At 39.6% G+C, this 19,196-nt stretch overlaps 1 protein-coding gene across 10 annotated transcripts in view; it reads right to left on the minus strand.

Moving 5' to 3' along the window:
* The window catches only part of Potefam2 (POTE ankyrin domain family member 2), a 178,727-nt gene that overhangs the window by 134,415 nt on the left and 25,116 nt on the right, over positions 1-19,196 (minus strand). For 7 of the 10 annotated variants that reach the window (XR_010060365.1, XR_005494531.2, XR_010060367.1 and 4 more), the window contains 3 exons: positions 6,387-6,493; positions 4,413-4,550; positions 3,357-3,418 (listed from right to left, as the gene is read on the minus strand). Coding sequence is in view for 6 of the 10 variants with exons in the window: in XM_039094164.2 (XP_038950092.1) it covers positions 3,357-3,418; positions 4,413-4,550; positions 6,387-6,493 (307 nt within the window). In the remaining 4 variants the exon portion in view is untranslated. Of the gene's footprint in view, positions 1-3,356; positions 3,419-4,412; positions 4,551-6,386; positions 6,494-6,584; positions 8,180-19,196 lie in introns of those variants that run through there. The other 3 variants (XR_010060368.1, XM_039094189.2, XM_039094183.2) reach the window with 2 other exon arrangements.

The raw sequence follows: 19,196 nt of genomic DNA on the forward strand, positions 1-19,196 counted from the left end.
AGATTTATTCATAATATCCAGAAACAGGAAATAAATAAGGTGTTTCTTAACTGAAAAAAATGGATAAATGAAAATGATACATTTACAAAATGGAGTATTCCTCAACTGTTTGAAAAAATAGCATCTTGAAATTGGCTAGCAAATAGGTAGAACTATAAAAAAAATATCATTAGTGACATAACACAGACACAGAAAGACAAACATCATATATTAACTGATAAGTGGATACTAGTTGGAAGAAAAGAATAATCATGGGATAATTCATTGACACAGAAATCCTATGTAGCAAAGGGGGCTTGAGGGGAGATGCTACAACCAACAAATTGGGAAAAGATCTTTACCAATCCTACATCTTTTAGAGAGCTAATATCTATTATGTACAAAGAACTCAAGAAGTTATACTCAAGAAAATCAAATAACCCTATTTAAAAATTGGATAAAGCACTAAACAAACAATTCTTGACTGAGGATATCGAGTGGCTGAGAAGTACATAAAGAAATGTTCTACACCCTTACTCATCAGGGAAATGCAAATCTAAATAACCCCTAAGATTCTACCTCACACCACTCAGAATGGCTAAGATCAAAAGATCAGGTGACAGCAGATGCTGGTGAGGATGTGGAGAAAGAGGAGCACTCCTCCATTGTTGGTGGGTTTGATATCTGGTTCCTTATAAAATTGGACATAGTGCTCCCTGAGGGCACAGCTATACCACTTCTGTGCATATAGCCAAATGATGCTCCAACATATAACAAGGACACATGCTCCACTATGTTCATAGAAGCCTTATTTATAATAGCCAGAATCTGGAAAGAACCCAAATGTCTTTAAACATGGGAATAGATACAGAAAATGTGGTATGTTTACACAACTTAGCTATCAAACTAATGACTTCATGAAATTCATAGCCAAATGGATGGAATTAGAAAATATCATCCTGAGTGAGGTAACCCAATCACAAAAGAACCACACATAGTATGCACTCATTGATAAGTGGATATTTGCCCAAAAGTTCAGAATACCCAAGATGCAATCCACAGACCACATGAAGCTCAAGAAGTTGGAAGACCAAAGAGTGAATTCTTCAGTCCTTCTTAGAATGGAGAACAAAATATTCACAGGAGGAAATACAGAGATAAAGTTTACAGCAGAGACTGAGGAAAAGGTCATGCAGAGACAGCCCTACCCAGAGATCCATCCCATATGCTGTCACCAAAGCCAGACAATATTATAAATGCCAAGAAGTGCATGCTGACTGGAGCCTGATACAGCTGTCTCCTGAATGGCTCTGCCAGATCCTGTCAAATACAAAAGCAGGTGCTCACAGCCAACCATTGAACTGAAAATGATATCCCTATTGGAGGAGAGTTAGAGGAAGGACTGAAGGAGCTGAAGGGGTTTTCAACCCCATAGGAGAACAAAAACCAACCAGATCCCCCAGAACTCCCAGAGACTAAGCTACCAACCAAAGAGTACACATGGAGGGACCCATGGTGGAACACCCTCATAGAGGCTAGGTGACAGGGGAAGGGATGGCGAACTTCAGAGGGGAAATCAGGAAAGGGGATAACATTTGAAATGTAAGTAAAGAAAATATCCAATAAAAAATGCCTTCATGAAATCCTTAGGCAAATGGATGGAACTAGAAAATTTCATCCTGTGCAAGGTAACTCAGTCACAAAAGAACACACATGGTATGCAATGACTGATAAATTGATATTAGCCAAAAAGCCTGGAATACCAAAGATACACTTCACAGACCATATGAAGTACAAGAAAAAGGAAGACCAAAATGTGGATGCTTCAGTCCTTCTTAGAAGGGAGAATGAAATACTCCTGGGAGGAAATACAGGAAAACAGAGAGGAGCAAAGACTGAAGGAAAGGCCATCCAGAGACTGTGCCACATGAAGATCAATCCCATATACAGCCACCAAACTCAATCACTATTGCTGAGGCCAGGAAGTAATTACTGACAGGAACCTGATATGGATGTCTCCTGAGAGGCTTTGCCACAGTCTTACTGAAACTTATGAGGATGCTTGTAGCTAACCATTGGGGACTCCAATGAAGGAGTTAGAGAAAAAACTGAAGGAGCTGAAGGGATTTGAAACCACGTAGGAAGAAAAACATTAACTAATCATACACCGCCCCCCAGAACTCCCAGAGACTAATCCACCTACCAAAGAGTACACTGAATTAAACCATGGCTCCAGACACATATGTCGCAGAGTATGGCATTGTCTGACATCAATAGGAGGAGAACCCCTTGGTCCCGTGAATGCTCATTTCCCCAGTGTAGGGGAATGCCAGGGTGGTGAGTTTTGAAGGGGTTGGGTGGGAGGGTGAGCATCCTCAAAGAAGCAGGCAGAGGGAGAATGGGGGCAAACCAGGAAAAGGGATAACATTGAGATAAAAAAAAAGAGAGGAGATGTGAAGATCTTCCTGGGAAGAGGATACAGAATAGTTTATACTGTGTGAACTGGAGACAGGTAGGAATGAGAAAAGGAAGGATATGGTTGCAGGGATTGAGGGAGGGAATACTGGCAGTGAGAACTGGAATTGAGGGACATTTAGGAAGCTAGGTAAAAACTTGTGCAATAGAAACTAGGAAATCTATCAGGGTGACACTAGGAAAGACTCCTAGTAACCAGTGACACAGAGCCTGAACTGTCCATCATCTACCAGGCAAGGCATCAAGTGGGACACAAGCTTAGCAACAAAACTTTCAACCAAGAGTTTACCACGCCTGCAGGATGTGCTGAGACAAGACCTAGCTTTATAAAAGAGAGACCACAGAGACTTTATCCAGCATCTGATTGAAGCAGATGCAGAATCCCACAACCAAATAGTATGGAAATTTGGGGAAGTTCTGGGGAGGAGAAGGAATTATTGTATAAGCCATAATATCAAGACCACAGAATCAAGTGATTAGGATTCAAGTGGGCTCACAAAGATCAGGAAGCCTCCTGTGCCTGACCTAGGATCTATGTATATATGTTGTGGTTGTGTAGCTTGGTGTTCTTGTGAGAGAAAGATCTATTATCCATGTATATGGAGTTGCATCATTCATCCTTGATATGAGAATATATGCCTTGTATTATTATAGCTTGTTATGCCTCTGTGAAGGCAGCTCATAGAATTAAGGTCTTATATTAAAAATACATACAGAAGACAAATCAATCCATAGAGCCTTTTATGGAAAGGATACTGGAAATAGATCAATCTCACAATCCAGCTGTAAAACCCTTGGGCACATACACAAAGGGGATTCTATTACAGAGAATCAAAGAACTCCTACTACAATCTTTTTTGCTAAGAAAGAACTATGGAGAATGAAACTGCAAGAAGACTTACCTGTGAAGATACTGTGTTGACTTAAGAGGAGTGAGTCCTCATAGTCCAAAATTATATCCTTTCTGCCATGTACAGAATTGGTGGTAGATAATGTTACTATTTTAAGACTAAAAAGAAACCTTTTAGCTATAGATTAAATTCTTAAGAATTTTTTAAGTAAAAGATTTATTTAAGATTTTGCCATACCCTTCAAATTTATAAGCTCTAAACAGTTTTTTACAAAGTTTCTCATTGAAAAAGAGAAGAGGATTCGTGAATCTAGATTATCTTGACATTATTGAAAGTACCCTGATATCAAAAGGCATCCCAAGTCTCCTTTTCTGGAAGTGTTTCTCTTAGACTCCCAATTTAGGCTTTCAAAAGTTGGGATTTTATTATTTTATTTATCCAGGTGGCTATGAAGATTTCATCACATGAAAATATGTACATACGTATTTTAAAAAGTATATAATTGGCTTCTCAATCTTGAACTGATTAGAATCCTAAGTGAAATCCACCGTGTAATTCATCAATGGGCCTATTATCAAATTCTGCTGTACCAGACATTGTAACTACTGAACTAGAGTCAGCCCAAAGTGAGAACTCTAAACATAGGTTGCTCTATTGCCCTTCTTCCTTTAGCCAACAAGGAACTGAGCCAGGTGAGAATTGTCAAACTGATACTGAGTCTCTGTGCTTACCTTCAACTTATATGGAAGACAAAACCATTGTTAATACATTTATAAACATACTGATGAGATGCAGTGGGACTTATTAAATATAGTGAACACAGGCTAGAGGTGAATTTCAATGCTAGTATATATGCCTATTACCTTCAGATCCCTTAATGTGATTCCAAGAATCACCATAAATCAATCCTGATATATAATGTCTCCTGCACTCATTGCTACTTCAGAATAATCTGTCCCTCTGCACACTCTTTGGCAAGTGCAGTTGACTAAAATGTTTCTGTTTCCAAAGAATGTAAATAATGTAGTCTCACCTTGTATAAAATACATTAGTAAATATTTCATGCTTACATTTAGTGTTAATTAGCATTGTGACACATATACTTACACTTTGCGTTTTCCTGCCACTGCATACTGAAGTGCACTCCATCCAAATGAGTCCTTTAAGGAGTGATCAATTCCTTTCTCCAGTAACTGCTCAACAATGACTTCAGAATCCCATTGCACTGCATACATGAGTGTTGTTCTAGAATGCCAGAGACAAATTGTATAAAGACTGGATATACTATATTTTACCAATTTAATGTGCTTAAGCACAAAACATAATATGTTTTACTAAGTAGATATATAGCTGGGGTATATATAGAATTGACCATTTACTAACCAGATTTAAGAATATTGAAAGCACAAAGTTCAATTTATAAGGCTAAATAGAGAAAACAAGCAAAAACCTTCTTGACCCACAGTGTGATCTTTATAGGAGAAGGCCTATTTTAATTGGTTTATTGTGAATAATTATGTGAAGAACATTTACCAGAAGTATAGAAAGATTTATGTGAAAAGGAATGCCATATACTTCCTACTCTAATATAGTATAATTCACTGTCAAATACATAATATCCATCTGCATAAAAGCATATTAGTAATGTTAACGATAAAAATACATAGCATAGCCTTTTCATTTACTGATTTTAGTAAGCATTGAACTGCATAACACTACATAATTTTGCAACCACCATTCAAGTTGGTTTTGCATATCCACACACAATGAAAAATATTTGGAGGTTAAAGACTGTTCACAAATTTGTGTGAGTAGAAACTGGAAAATTTTGAACTAACATTATCTTGTATCACCAAGGACTTCTCTAACACTCACATACTATTTATTTTCATTGAACTTTATCCAATTAAAGCCACTTTTCTTCCTTTCATTGATACGAGATAATGAAACTACAAATGCTTATTGCATAAAAAGCAACATTAACAGTATCTGGTAATGATAATCATGTAAGATGATGTCATTATGCTACCTATCATTGGTGAGGAAAAAGTCTAGGAAGAAGAGAAGAGGAGGAGTAAAAAATCAAGATGGAGACAACCAAGCAGGATGATCCAGATCCAGATGGACTACGTCAATTTTATCTTGTCTAGGTAGGCGTTTTGTATCTTAATTAATTGGCAGTGAATTTATCCTGTGGATGTGTTGTGGATTGAGAATTTAACATATAAATCTGATTAATAAATTACAGGAACTTTGATTTTACTGGGCTAAAGAGGACAGTGTGTGAAAGATATGGCTGAGAGGCAGTTGGAGCATGCAGATCTGGTTCTGTTGGGTAGACTCAGAATACACAGGGCCCGCAGAATGAGAGCTCTGTGTGTGTGTGTGTGTGTGTGTGTGAGAGAGAGAGAGAGAGAGAGAGAGAGAGAGAGAGAGAGAGAGAGAGAGAGAGAGGGGGGAACATGGTAACTAGGGGGCCACGCGGAGAGGGCGGCTTGCAGACCGCGTGGCAGAGTAGCAGCCAGAATGGGAGGATCCAGAGTATGGGAACTGATAGAAAACTTTCCTTTTATTATTTTATCACAACATGATCACTTGGGAAAATCCTGATAAAAGTATTATTCAAAGAAAGAAAAAGATATAAGCATTATTCAGAGTCATGAAACATATTTTTAATTTATTCATAGTTTAAAGTGATTATAAATTTCATAACAAATCAGTAATTTAAGTTATAGATCATATGTTTTAGAACAGTTACATGAAGTCTTAGAACTCATATAAAATCATATGAAGGACAAAATAATATTGTAAATGAGAAAAAAACCTCTCATAACGAATATAAACCTCTCGTTATAAAGAAGGAATATAACAAGGAATATCATAGATAGACAGATATCATACATAGATAAAGAGATATAGATATAGGTATAATTCTTTTCTATATAAATATATTATAATTTCATAAGTGATATATTTAATGTGATTGATGATTTGATTCTTTCTAGTATATTTATATTATAGTGTTTATTTGAGTGAATTTTACTAGACAGTAGTAGTATTTTAAAAGTCAAAGTACAGTACCTTTGATAATCATCCCGTGCATAAATATTTGCACCATGTTTTATTAAATATTCTGCTGTGAGGAGTTTCCTTTCTCGAAGTGCCAGCAGGAGAGGTGTAAACCCATCCTGTAATTATATAAATTAATAATTCACAATATAGCATATTCCATAGCTAAGCTGAATATCACATATCAAGCCTTGTGAATAGAATATTTACCACAGACTAGGGATGAGTACTTTTTTCCTTATTAGCCTAATACACATTCTCACGTTTCTCAGTATTGCAATGCTCCAGCCCTGCCTGTACTTGTTATAAGACCTCTAGTCTACTCTAAACCTGATGTGAAACACTTAAGTCCCTCAAACAGTATGTTCCCATGGACCTATTGTTCCATCACAGCAGCTGACTTCGAATTTTAGTTACATTATTGTTCCCCTCTAATGAAAGTTTCCCGAGAGTTTATCTTGAGAAATCCCAAAGACACACAGAAGCAAAGGTTTTCATTCCTTTGTTGCATGGATCAGCTAAAATCTCTTTGTGTCAGAAATTCTCCTGAATTTCAAAATATTTATGTGGCAGATACACCAATTTCCAACAGGAAATTTCAAGTATAATATGATCAACATTATGATAAAATTTGGAATTGTCCAGTACTTAAAATATGATTTCTGAAATACTGTTTAACAGATCTTCTATTGGACAAACATTAGCAACAGCAGAAGTTGGGCAAAACACATAATTCTCAGAGCTTTATAAGGATGTGGAAGTTTGCAGAGGACATAGAGGAAGCCCTCCTTGATTCATTGTTGAGCATGGGTCCAAGCTGACAATGTCAACATCTTGCTCCAAAAGGTCACCAAAGTAATGGACTCAAAATGTGCAATACCTCAAAGAGATAGTAACTTTGGCTAACTAGAAATTGATTCTGTCCCTTTAGAATATGAAAATTGTCTTAGCCTTTAGAAAACCCAATACATCATTGTAAAAATATTTTAATTTAAATTATTTGTTATGTTCTTATATGAGAACAGTATTTATTTAATATCCCCTCACTCCTCCAAATCCTCTTATGTGCCCATTCCCTCTCAAATTCATGACATCTTTATTGAGGATACACACACATATATACATACAGCCTATAATTCCATTTATTGTTACCCCCTCTCTCTGCCTTCACATCTCCTTGTCTGTCTTTCTTACTCATTCTGTCTCTCTGTCTCTCCTTTGATGTGTGTATGAGTGTGTGCTTATAGCTGGATATTATCACTGGGTAATCTATCAGAGTTATCTCTGGAGAAATATGAATTATTCTCTCCTCAACCATGGCTAGCAGGCAACTCTTCTTTCATCAATGGTTCTTTTGAAGTTCTCCCATCAGTGTTTCCATGTCAATTTATGATTTTACTGTGCCAATCTTGTTTAGTCAATCATATTATTGAGATTTGATAGCTTCAATAGCCCTTTTATCTCTAGAAGACACTGCCTTACAATGAGCATCTTGGTCTCTGGACCATACAGGCATTTAGACTTCTCTTCCTCAAGGCCATGAGTCTTCCTTAGGTGTGGTAGTTATATTGCAGATGTACCAATTATGGATACACACTCATACCCTTTTATTTTTTCTTTTCTTATTGTATTTTATTGGATATTTCCTTATTTACTTTTCAAATAGTACTCCCATTCACAGTTTCCCCTCCAGAACCCCCTATCCTATCCCATTCCTTTTGCTTAATTATTATTACTTTTTTTGGGTTTTTTTAATCTAACTTCTTTTTTTTTAATTTATTTAATACTTAATAATAATTCTTTGGTTTCCGGGCAAACATCCCCCTCCCCCCTCCCCTTCCTTATGGGTGTTCCCCTCCCAACCCTCCCCCCATTGCCGCCCTCCCCCCAACAGTCTAGTTCACTGGGGGTTCAGTCTTAGCAGGACCCAGGGCTTCCCCTTCCACTGGTGCTCTTACTAGGATATTCATTGCTACCTATGAGGTCAGAGTCCAGGGTCAGTCCATGTATAGTCTTTAGGTAGTGGCTTAGTTCCTGGAAGCTCTGGTTGCTTGGCATTGTTGTACATATGGGGTCTCGAGCCCCTTCAAGCTCTTCCAGTTCTTTCTCTGATTCCTTCAACGGGGGTCCTATTCTCAGTTCAGTGGTTTGCTGCTGGCATTCGCCTCTGTATTTGCTGTATTCTGGCTGTGTCTCTCAGGAGCGATCTACATCTGGCTCCCATCGGCCTGCACTTCTTTGCTTCATCCATCTTGTCTAATTGGGTGCCTGTACATGTATGGGCCACATGTGGGGCAGGCTCTGAATGGGTGTTCCTTCAGTCTCTGTTTTAATCTTTGCCTCTCTCTTCCCTGTCAATGGTATTCTTGTTCCCCTTTTAGAGAAGGAGTGAAGCATTCACATTTTGATCATCCGTCTTGAGTTTCATTTGTTCTAGGCATCTAGGGTAATTCAAGCATTTGGGCTAATAGTCACTTATCAGTGAGTGCATACCATCTGTGTCTTTCTGTGATTGGGTTAGCTCACTCAGGATGATATTTTCCAGTTCCAAACATTTGCCTACGAATTTCATAAAGCCGTTGTTTTTGATAGCTGAGTAATATTCCATTGTGTAGATGTACCACATTTTCTGTATCCATTCCTCTGTTGAAGGGCATCTGGGTTCTTTCCAGCTTCTGGCTATTATAAATAAGGCTGCGATGAACATAGTGGAGCACGTGTCTTTTTTATATGTTGGGGCATCTTTTTGGGTATATGCCCAAGAGAGGTATAGCTGGGTCCGCAGGTAGTTCAATGTCCAATTTTCTGAGGAACCTCCAGACTGATTTCCAGAATGGTTGTACCAGTCTGCAATCCCACCAAAAATGGAGGAGTGTTCCTCTTTCTCCGCATCCTCGCCAGCATCTGCTGTCACCTGAGTTTTTGATCTTAGCCATTCTCACTGGTGTGAGGTGAAATCTCAGTGTTGTTTTGATTTCATTTCCCTTATGACTAAAGATGTGGAACATTTCTTTAGGTGTTTCTCAGCCATTCGGCATTCCTCAGCTGTGAATTCTTTGTTTAGCTCTGAACCCCATTTTTGAATAGGGTTATTTGTCTCCCTGCGGCCTAACTTCTTGAGTTCTTTGTATATTTTGGATATAAGGCCTCGATCTGTTGTAGGATTGGTAAAGATCTTTTCCCAATCTGTTGGTTACCGATTTGTCCTAACCACAGTGTCCATTGCCTTACAGAAGCTTTGCAGTTTTATGAGATCCCATTTGTCGATTCTTGATCTTAGAGCATAAGCCATTGATGTTTTGTTCAGGAAATTTTTTCCAGTGCCCATGTGTTCCAGATGCTTCCCTAGTTTTTCTTCTATTAGTTTGAGTGTATCAGGTTTGATGTGGAGGTCCTTGATCCACTTGGACTTAAGCTTTGTACAGGGTGATAAGCATGGATCAATCTGCATTCTTCTACATGTTGACCTCCAGTTGAACCAGCACCAGTTGCTGAAAATGCTATCTTTTTTCCATTGGATGGTTTTGGCTCCTTTGTCAAAAATCAAGTGACCATAGGTGTGTGGGTTCATTTCTGGGTCTTCAATTCTATTCCATTGGTCTATCTGTCTGTCTCTGTACCAATATCATGCAGTTTTTATCACTATTGCTCTGTAATACTGCTTGAGTTCAGGGATAGTGATTCCCCCTGAAGTCCTTTTATTGTTGAGGATAGTTTTAGCTATCCTGGGTTTTTTGTTATTCCAGATGAATTTGCAAATTGTTCTGTCTAACTCTTTGAAGAGTTGGATTGGTATTTTGACGGGGATTGCACTGAATCTGTAGATCGCTTTTGATAAAATGGCCATTTTTACTATATTAATCCTGCCAATCCATGAGCATGGGAGATCTTTCCATCTTCTGAGGTCTTCTTCAATTTCTTTCTTCACTGTCTTGAAGTTCTTAGTGTACAGATCTTTTACTTGCTTGGTTAAAGTCACACCGAGGTACTTTATATTATTTGGGTCTATTATGAAGGGTGTCGTTTCCCTAATTTCTTTCCCGGCTTTCTTTCTCTTTTGTGTAGAGGAAGGCTACTGATTTATTTGAGTTAATTTTATACCCAGCCACTTTGCTGAAGTTGTTTATCAGCTTTAGTAGTTCTCTGGTGGAACTTTTGGGATCACTTAAATATACTATCGTATCATCTGCAAATAGTGATATTTTGACTTCTTATTTTCCAATCTTTATCCCCTTGACCTCCTTTTGTTGTCTGATTGCTCTGGCTAGAACTTCAAGAACTATATTGAATAAGTAGGGAGAGAGTGGGCAGCCTTGTCTAGTCCCTGATTTTAGTGGGATTGCTTCAAGTTTCTCTCCATTTAGTTTAATGTTAGCAACTGGTTTGCTGTATATGGCTTTTACTATGTTTAGGTAGGGGCCTTGAATTCCTATTCTTTCCAGGACTTTTATCATGAAGGGGTGTTGAATTTTGTCAAATGCTTTCTCAGCATCTAATGAAATGATCATGTGGTTTTGTTCTTTCAGTTTGTTTATATAATGGATCACGTTGATGGTTTTCCGTATATTAAACCATCCCTGCATGCCTGGGATGAAGCCTACTTGATCATGGTGGATGATTGTATTGATGTGCTCTTGAATTCGGTTTGCCAGAATTTTATTGGGTATTTTTGCGTCGATATTCATAAGGGAAATTGGTCTGAAGTTCTTTTTCTTTGTTGTGTCTTTGTGTGGTTTAGGTATAAGAGTAATTGTGGCTTCATAGAAGGAATTCGGGAATGATCCATCTGTTTCAATTTTGTGGAATAGTTTGGATAATATTGGTATGAGGTCTTCTATGAAGGTCTGATAGAATTCTGCACTAAACCCGTCTGGACCTGGGCTCTTTTTGGTTGGGAGACCTTTAATGACTGCTTCTATTTCCTTAGGAGTTATGGGGTTGTTGAACTGGTTTATCTGTTCCTGATTTAACTTCAGTACCAGGTATTTATCTAGGAAATTGTTCATTTCCTGTAGATTTTCAAGTTTTGGTGAATATAGGCTTTTATACTAAGATCTGATGATTTTTTGAATTTCCTCTGAATATGTAGTTGTGTCTCCCTTTTCATTTCTGATTTTGTTAATTTGGACACACTCTCTGTGTCCTCTCGTTAGTCGGGCTAAGGGTTTATCTATCTTGTTGATTTTCTCACAGAACAAACTTTTGGTTCTGTTGATTCTTTCTATGGTCCTTTTTGTTTCTACTTGGTTGATTTCAGCTCTGAGTTTGATTATTTCCTGTCTTCTACTCCTCCTGGGTGTATTTGCTTCTTTTTGCTCTAGAGGTTTTAGGTGTGCTGTCAAGGTGCTGACATATGCTCTTTCCTGTTTCTTTCTGCAGGCACACAGCGCTATGAGTTTTCCTCTTAGCACAGCTTTCATTGTGTCCCATAAGTTTGGGTATGTTGTACCTTCATTTTCATTAAATTCTAAAAAGTTTTTAATTTCTTTCTTTATTTCTTCCTTGACCTGGTTATCATTGAGTAGAGTATTGTTCAATTTCCACGTGTATGTGGGCATTTTTCCCTTATTGTTATTGAAGACCAGTTTTAGGCCGTGGTGGTCTGATAGCACGCATGGGATTATTTCTATCTTTCTGTACCAGTTGAGGCCCGTTTTTTGACCAACTATATGGTCAATTTTGGAGAAAGTACCATGAGGAGCTGAGAAGAAGGTATATCCTTTTGCTTTAGGATAGAATGTTCTTTAAATATCCGTTAAGTCCATTTGGCTCACGACTTCTCTTAGTCTGTCTACGTCTCTGTTTAATTTCTGTTTCCATGATCAGTCCATTGATGAGAGTGGGGTGTTGAAATCTCCCACTATTTTTGTGTGAGGTGCAATGTGTGTTTTGAGATTTAGTAAGGTTTCTTTTACATATGTAGGTGCCCTTGTATTTGGGGCATAGATATTTAGGATTGAGAGTTCATCTTGGTGGATTTTTTCTTTGATGAATATGAAGTGTCCTTCCTTATCTTTTTTGATGACTTTTAATTGAAAATTGATTTTATTTGATATTAGAATGGCTACTCCAGCTTGCTTCTTCTGACCATTTGCTTGGAAAGTTGTTTTCCAGCCTTTCACTCTGAGGTAGTGTCTGTCTTTGTCTCTGAGGTGTGTTTCCTGTAGGCAGCAGAATGCAGGGTCCTCGTTGCGTATCCAGTTTGTTAATCTATGTCTTTTTATTGGGGAGTTGAGGCCATTGATGTTGAGAGATATTAAGGAATAGTGATTATTGCTTCCTGTTATATTCATATTTGGATGTGAGGTTATGTTTGTGTGCTTTTCTTCTCTTTGTTTTGTTGCCAAGATGATTAGTTTCTTGCTTCTTCTAGGGTATAGCTTGCCTCCTTATGTTGGTCTTTACCCTTTATTATCCTTTGTAGTGCTGGATTTGTAGAAAGATATTGTGTAAATTTGGTTTTGTCATGGAATATCTTGATTTCTCCATCTATGTTAATTGAGAGTTTTGCAGGATACAGTAACCTGGGCTGGCATTTGTGTTCTCTTAGGGTCTGTATGACATCTGTCCAGGATATTCTGGCCTTCATAGTTTCTGGCGAAAAGTCTGGTGTGATTCTGATAGGTCTGCCTTCATATGTTACTTGACCTTTTTCCATTACTGCTTTTAATATTCTTTCTTCATTTTGTGCATTTGGTGTTTTGACTATTATGTGATGGGAGGTGTTTCTTTTCTGGTCCAATCTATTTGGAGTTCTGTAGGCTTCTTGTATGCCTATGGGTATCTCGTTTTTTACGTTAGGGAATTTTTCTTCTATGATTTTGTTGAAGATATTTACTGGTCCTTTGAGCTGGGAGTCTTCACTCTCTTCTATGCCTATTATCCTTAGGTTTGATCTTCTCATTGAGTCCTGGATTTCCTGTATGTTTTGGACCCGTAGCCTTTTCTGCTTTACATTATCTTTGACAGTTGAGTCAATGATTTCTATGGAATCTTCTGCTCCCGAGATTCTCTCTTCCATCTCTTGTATTCTGTTGGCGAAGCTTGTATCTACAGCTCCTTGTCTCTTCTTTTGATTTTCTATATCCAGGGTTGTTTCCATGTGTTCTTTCTTGATTGCTTCTATTTCCATTTTTAATTCCGTCAACTGTTTGATTTTGTTTTCCTGGAATTCTTTCAGGGATTTTTGTGTCTCCTCTCTATGGGTTTCTACTTGTTTATTTATGTTTTCCTGGAATTCTTTCAGGCATTTTTGTGATTCCTCTCTGTAGGCTTCTACTTGTTCTCTAAGGGAGTTCTTCACGTCTTTCTTGAAGTCCTCCAGCATCATGATCAAATATGATTTTGAAACTAGATCTTGCTTTTCTGGTGTGTTTGGACATTCCATATTTATTTTGGTGGGAGAATTGGGCTCCAATGATGCCATGTAGTCTTGGTTTCTGTTGCTTGGGTTCCTGCGCTTGCCTCTCGCCATCAGATTATCTCTAGTGTTACTTTGTTCTGCTATTTCTGACAGTGGCTAGACTGTCCTATAAGCCTGTGTGTCAGGAGTGCTGTAGTCCTGTTTTCCTGTTTTCTTTCAGCCAGTTATGGGGACAGAGTGTTCTGCTTTCGGGTGTGTAGTTTTTCCTCTCTACAGGTCTTCAGCTGTTCCTGTGGGCCTGTGTCTTGAGTTCACCAGGCAGGTCACTTGCAGCAGAAAAGTTGGTCTTACCTGTGGTCCCGAGGCTCAAGTTTGCTCGCGGGGTGCTGCCCACGAGCTCTCTGAGGCGGCAGCAACTAGGAAGATATGCGCCGCCCTTTCCGGGAGCTTCCGTGCACTAGGGTTCCAGATGGCGTTCGGTGTTTTCCTCTGGCGTCCGAGATGTGTGTGCAAAGTGCAGTCTCTTCTGGTTTCCCAGGCGTGTCTGCCTCTCTGAAGGTTTAGCTCTCCCTCCCACGGGATTTGGGTGCAGAGAACTGTTTATCCGGTCTGTTTCCTTCAGGTTCTAGCGGTGTCTCAGGCGCAGGGGTCCTGCCACTCCTGGGCCCTCCCCTACGGGAACCCAGAGGCCTTATACAGTTTCATCTTGGGCCAGGGATGTGGGCAGGGGTGGGCAGTGTTGGTGGTCTCCTCCGCTCTGCAGCCTCGGGAGTGCCCACCTGACCAGGCGGTGAGGTCTCTCTCCCTTATTATTACTTTTTATTTAATTGTTTTATACTGATCACTGTTGCCCTACTGGCCACACCCCTTTCCATAATCCTTTCTCCCATCTCCCCTCCTTTTCACCTCTGAGCAGGCGAGGGCCTCTCTGGGCATACCCCCACCATGGAACATCAAGTATTTTAATTATTGCTGTATGCTTACCAATGAATTACACAAATCAAGAGTTGAAAGTATAATCTATCATGCTTTTCTCACAGGAAATCTGTCTCTGATAACAGTTTGAAGGTGGAATATCATGCATAGTCTGAAATTATTGACATCCAAACCCAACTGGTCATTATTTTTGGTAGTTTTTGGAATCTTTCAAAATTGATCCTTCCTTGTAGGTTGAATATATGGACAGTCTTAGGGATACACCTATTCTGAGACTGTCCAGAGCACTCTGATTCTGGTTTCCTGGAATTATGAGGAAGGTGAGTTTCAAAATCCTGATACCATGAACCAAACTGAACCCAGCTGCTTGGCTTTCTCACCCAATACCAAACTCTATCCCATGAACCAGAGTAAATCCTTTGTAACTTATGTTGCTTCTACAAGTAGACTTATAACAGTAATGAGAAAAGTGACTATCATGGACCCTCAAATGCAATAAAGACATCATGATGATTATTTTAGCTGCCAATGATATCAACCATAGTGATCTAGGAAGCAAGTTACAGTGGAGAAACCATCTACATACATTCTACTTATGGATATGCTGTGAAAATTTATCTTCGTGGCTAGCTGCTAAAAAGAACCCTGGTGAGTGGTATCATAACCTGGTTAGGAAACAGGACTCTGTAAGATTTCAGATGACTAAATGAATACTAAGCAAATAGGAAGCTTGGATTCATTCATTTTATTCTCTTTTTAGGGAAGGTTGAATGAGTTTTGGATGATTGTCTCAAGAGCCTGCATCTATCTTTCCTAATAATATAGAATAATCTGGAATTGTAAGTCAAATAAATATTTTAGAACATTAAGTGTTTTCAAAAATATTTTTATGGAAGCATAAAAGTGAAGCAGGGACTGAAAGAAAGGTTATACTGAGACTGGCTCACCTGTGAATCCATCCCATATGCAGTCACCAAACCTAGTCACTATTGCTGATGCCAAGAAGTGCTTGCTGACAGGAGGATCATATGGATGTCTCCCAAGAGGCTCTGCCAGAGCCTTACTGATACATATGAGGATGCTTGCAGCTAACCATTGGACTGAGCATGGGGACCTCAATGGAAGAGTTAGATAAAGGACTTAAGAAGTAAAGTGGTTTTCAACCCCATAGGAAGAACAACAATATCAACCAATCAGACCACCCAGAGCTCCCAGAAACTAAACCACCAACCAAAGAGCTCACATAAAGTGACCCATGGCTCCAGACACATATGTGGCAGAGGACAGCATTGTTTGGCATCAGTAGGAGGAGAAGCCCTTTGTCCTGTGAAGGCTCATTTCCCCAGTGTAGGGGAATGCCAGGGTGGTGAGTTTTTAGGGGGTTATGTTGGAGGGTGAGCATCCTCAAAGAAGCAGGCAGAGAGGGCATGGAGGCAAACCAGGAAAATGGATAACATTTGAAATGTAATATATAAAATATTCAAAATTTTTTGAGATAAAAAAGGGGAGCTGCAAAGATCTTCCTGGGAAGAGGATACAGAATAGTTTACACTGTGTGAACTGGAGACAGATAGGAATGAGAAAAGAAAGGATATGGTTGCAGGGATTGAGGGAGGGAATACTGACAGTGAGAACTGGAATTGGGGGACATTTAGGAAGCTAGGTAAAAACTTGTGCAATAGAAACTAGGAAATCTGTCAGGATGACACTAGGAAAGACTCCTAGTAACCAGTGACACAGAGCCTGAACAGTCCATCATCTACCAGGCAAGGCATCATATGGGACACAAGCCTAGCAACAAATTTTTCAACCAAGAATTTGCCATGCCTGCAGGATGTGTTGAGATGAGAGTGGGTGGATGGTAGTAGGAGCATCTTCATAGAAGCAAAGGGAAGGGGGACATGGGAGGGGAGGGGGAAAAAGAGAATAATATTTGAAATGTAAATGCAGAAAATATCCAATAAAGAAATAAGGAAATAAATTAACATTCAATTTCTATCCCATTTAAAATCATTTGTGAGAGATCCATACAAATTATTTTGATCACATTCACCCCTTTTCCCTCAACTACTCCCTGAATTTACCCCATTTCTTTAGCCACCCCTCTTTCTGTCTGTTTATATAGCCACCCTTTCAAGTCTTAGGGTCACAGAAGAAAATTGATGTATACTATAAAAGCCAGAGAAACTGGATAATCACAAGGAGAGTGTCTTCAGGGCACAACAGAGTAGATGGCAGATATACATATGGAATTATAATCTGGAAAAAATTGTGGAAGCTCAAGCAACAATTTTGCATGACGTTCTACTTCCAAGTGAGGACTGATTAAAAATTGATAGGTGCTGGGAATGTGTAGTCATTCGTTTTTTGTTTTGTTTTGTTTTGTTTTGTTCTGTTTTTTGTACTGCAACCTTTTATTTAGAGTATTGGCTTGAATTAGTAGCTGAAATAACAATTGCCATGAAGCCAGGTCAGGTGTACTGCATAATAATCATCTTGATTTATTGACATTACTTAGCAATTTATTGGGCAAACTTTTGTTTTATTAAGCACATTCCACAGTACAAAGCCATCATGATAATATTTGTACAATTTAACAGGTTCAATAGCTGTTCAGACACATTTTTATTTCAAACAGATAATTGGCAAATATAAATAATCACCAGTTAGAATTAGACTACCCTGGTACTTTAACGCATTAATATAGTAATAATTTACAATTACTCAATTACAGTTAGCAAGATAAAGTTCAGAGTACAGCTGGGAGTTACTATTGTAATTCCAGAAATTGAAATTCCTTGGGTACTCAAGTCCCCTGCTATAAATTAGTAGGCATAATTCAAAGGTCGTGGGCATATCTGAAGGCCATGATCCCACAAGGACTGACAAGAACTTCTATATTCAACATATAGAAACAACAGAAAAGTTCAATTGGGCAGAACTCACCTCCTTCCCTCCCCTCCACTGGGCACTCCTGTCAAATGTGTGATGAGCTGTAAGGTGGTGTGTTCACACCCCCTTATGGACTGGGGCCTACTTTCTATTCATTTAAGCTCCCACCTCTCGAAAACAAACATGGAAGCATGTGAGAATTATTTATTGGGAAAACAAACAAACAAACAAAACTAAAAACTTAAAAATCTAAAAAGGAAAGCCAACCCAGTAAACACGTCCAGTACTCACTAACCCCACTATACAACAATGCCAGGACCAGCTAGCCCAGAGGCTGTCTCTCTCCTAGAGTGCACTTCCATGGAAAGTGGCTTCATTCACAGGGAGGGCTGGTTGTGCCTTTAAAACTGTACTGATATTCCTTGATCTTTGGAAACAATGGCAAGGGACAAATCAAAACCTAATCTTGAAAGAGGGAAATAATGTCACCCATGTCTTGCCTGTGTGTCACTCTCACTCAGGAGCTTTGAGAACACTCACAGTGATGAGTGTCACCAGATCTGACAGGGTCTGAGGCTGTGCTCCACACACACATGAGTGCCTTGTCCCCTATGTGGGTTCTGAACAGCTGACCATCCACAGGCTCTAACTCAGCAGCCCCCAACAGCCCATCACATTGAGTCTCTGGACTCAGAGGAACAAGCCCTGTCCTTGGTGCCACCGTCTCGGTCTCTCAGGGTCACTACCCTATGATAGGATGTTGGACAGAAAAACCAATGACGACCCTGAGAAGGGTACTCATGAGGGAATGAACAGTGGTGTGGAGACTGCAGATACCTACCCAATGCAGATGCCACACAACAAACACCCAAGGGAAACTTTGCAAGCTCTGTCTGAAAACACATACAGCACACACAAAGACAGTGACAACTAAAACCCAAGTGAATACTGAAGGAAGGTTCTAGGCCCGCACAGCAACCCTGGAGTTAGATGTGACATTCTTCACAGTAGTGTCTCAGGTGCAGGGTCTGACCAGTCACCTTGAGCTTGAATTGTGATGTACATTATATGTACATGCGGATACAGCATTTTAAATTAGGAGGAAAGCACTCAAATAAAGGTGTTACTCTACCAAATATCAGAAGATGGAGGAGGTGGGAGACAACGGAGAACAGTTAATAAAAGAAAATAGTTGGAGAGAGAGACCCAACCGCCTGGTCAGGTGGGCACTCCTGAGGCTGCAGAGCAGAAGAGACCACCAACACTGCTCACCCCTGCCCACATCCCTGGCCCAAGAGGAAACTGTATAAGGCCTCTGGGCTCCCGTGGGGGAGGGCCCAGGAGCGGCAGGACCCCTGCCAGAGACACCGCCGGACCCTAAAGGAAACAGACCGGATAAACAGTTCTCTGCACCCAAATCCCGTGGGAGGGAGAGCTAAACCTTCAGAGAGGCAGACAAGCCTGGGAAACCAGAAGAGACTGCTCCCTGCACACACATCTCAGACGCCAGAGGAAAAAGCCAAAGACCATCTGGAACCTGGTGCACTGAAGCTCCCAGAAGGGGCGGCACAGGTCTTCCTGGTTGCTGCCGCTGCAGAGAGCCCCTGGGCAGCACCCCACGAGCGAACCTG

This window comes from Rattus norvegicus, chromosome 1, assembly GCF_036323735.1.
Source record: "Rattus norvegicus strain BN/NHsdMcwi chromosome 1, GRCr8, whole genome shotgun sequence".
In the NCBI taxonomy this organism is placed as follows: domain Eukaryota; kingdom Metazoa; phylum Chordata; class Mammalia; order Rodentia; family Muridae; genus Rattus; species Rattus norvegicus.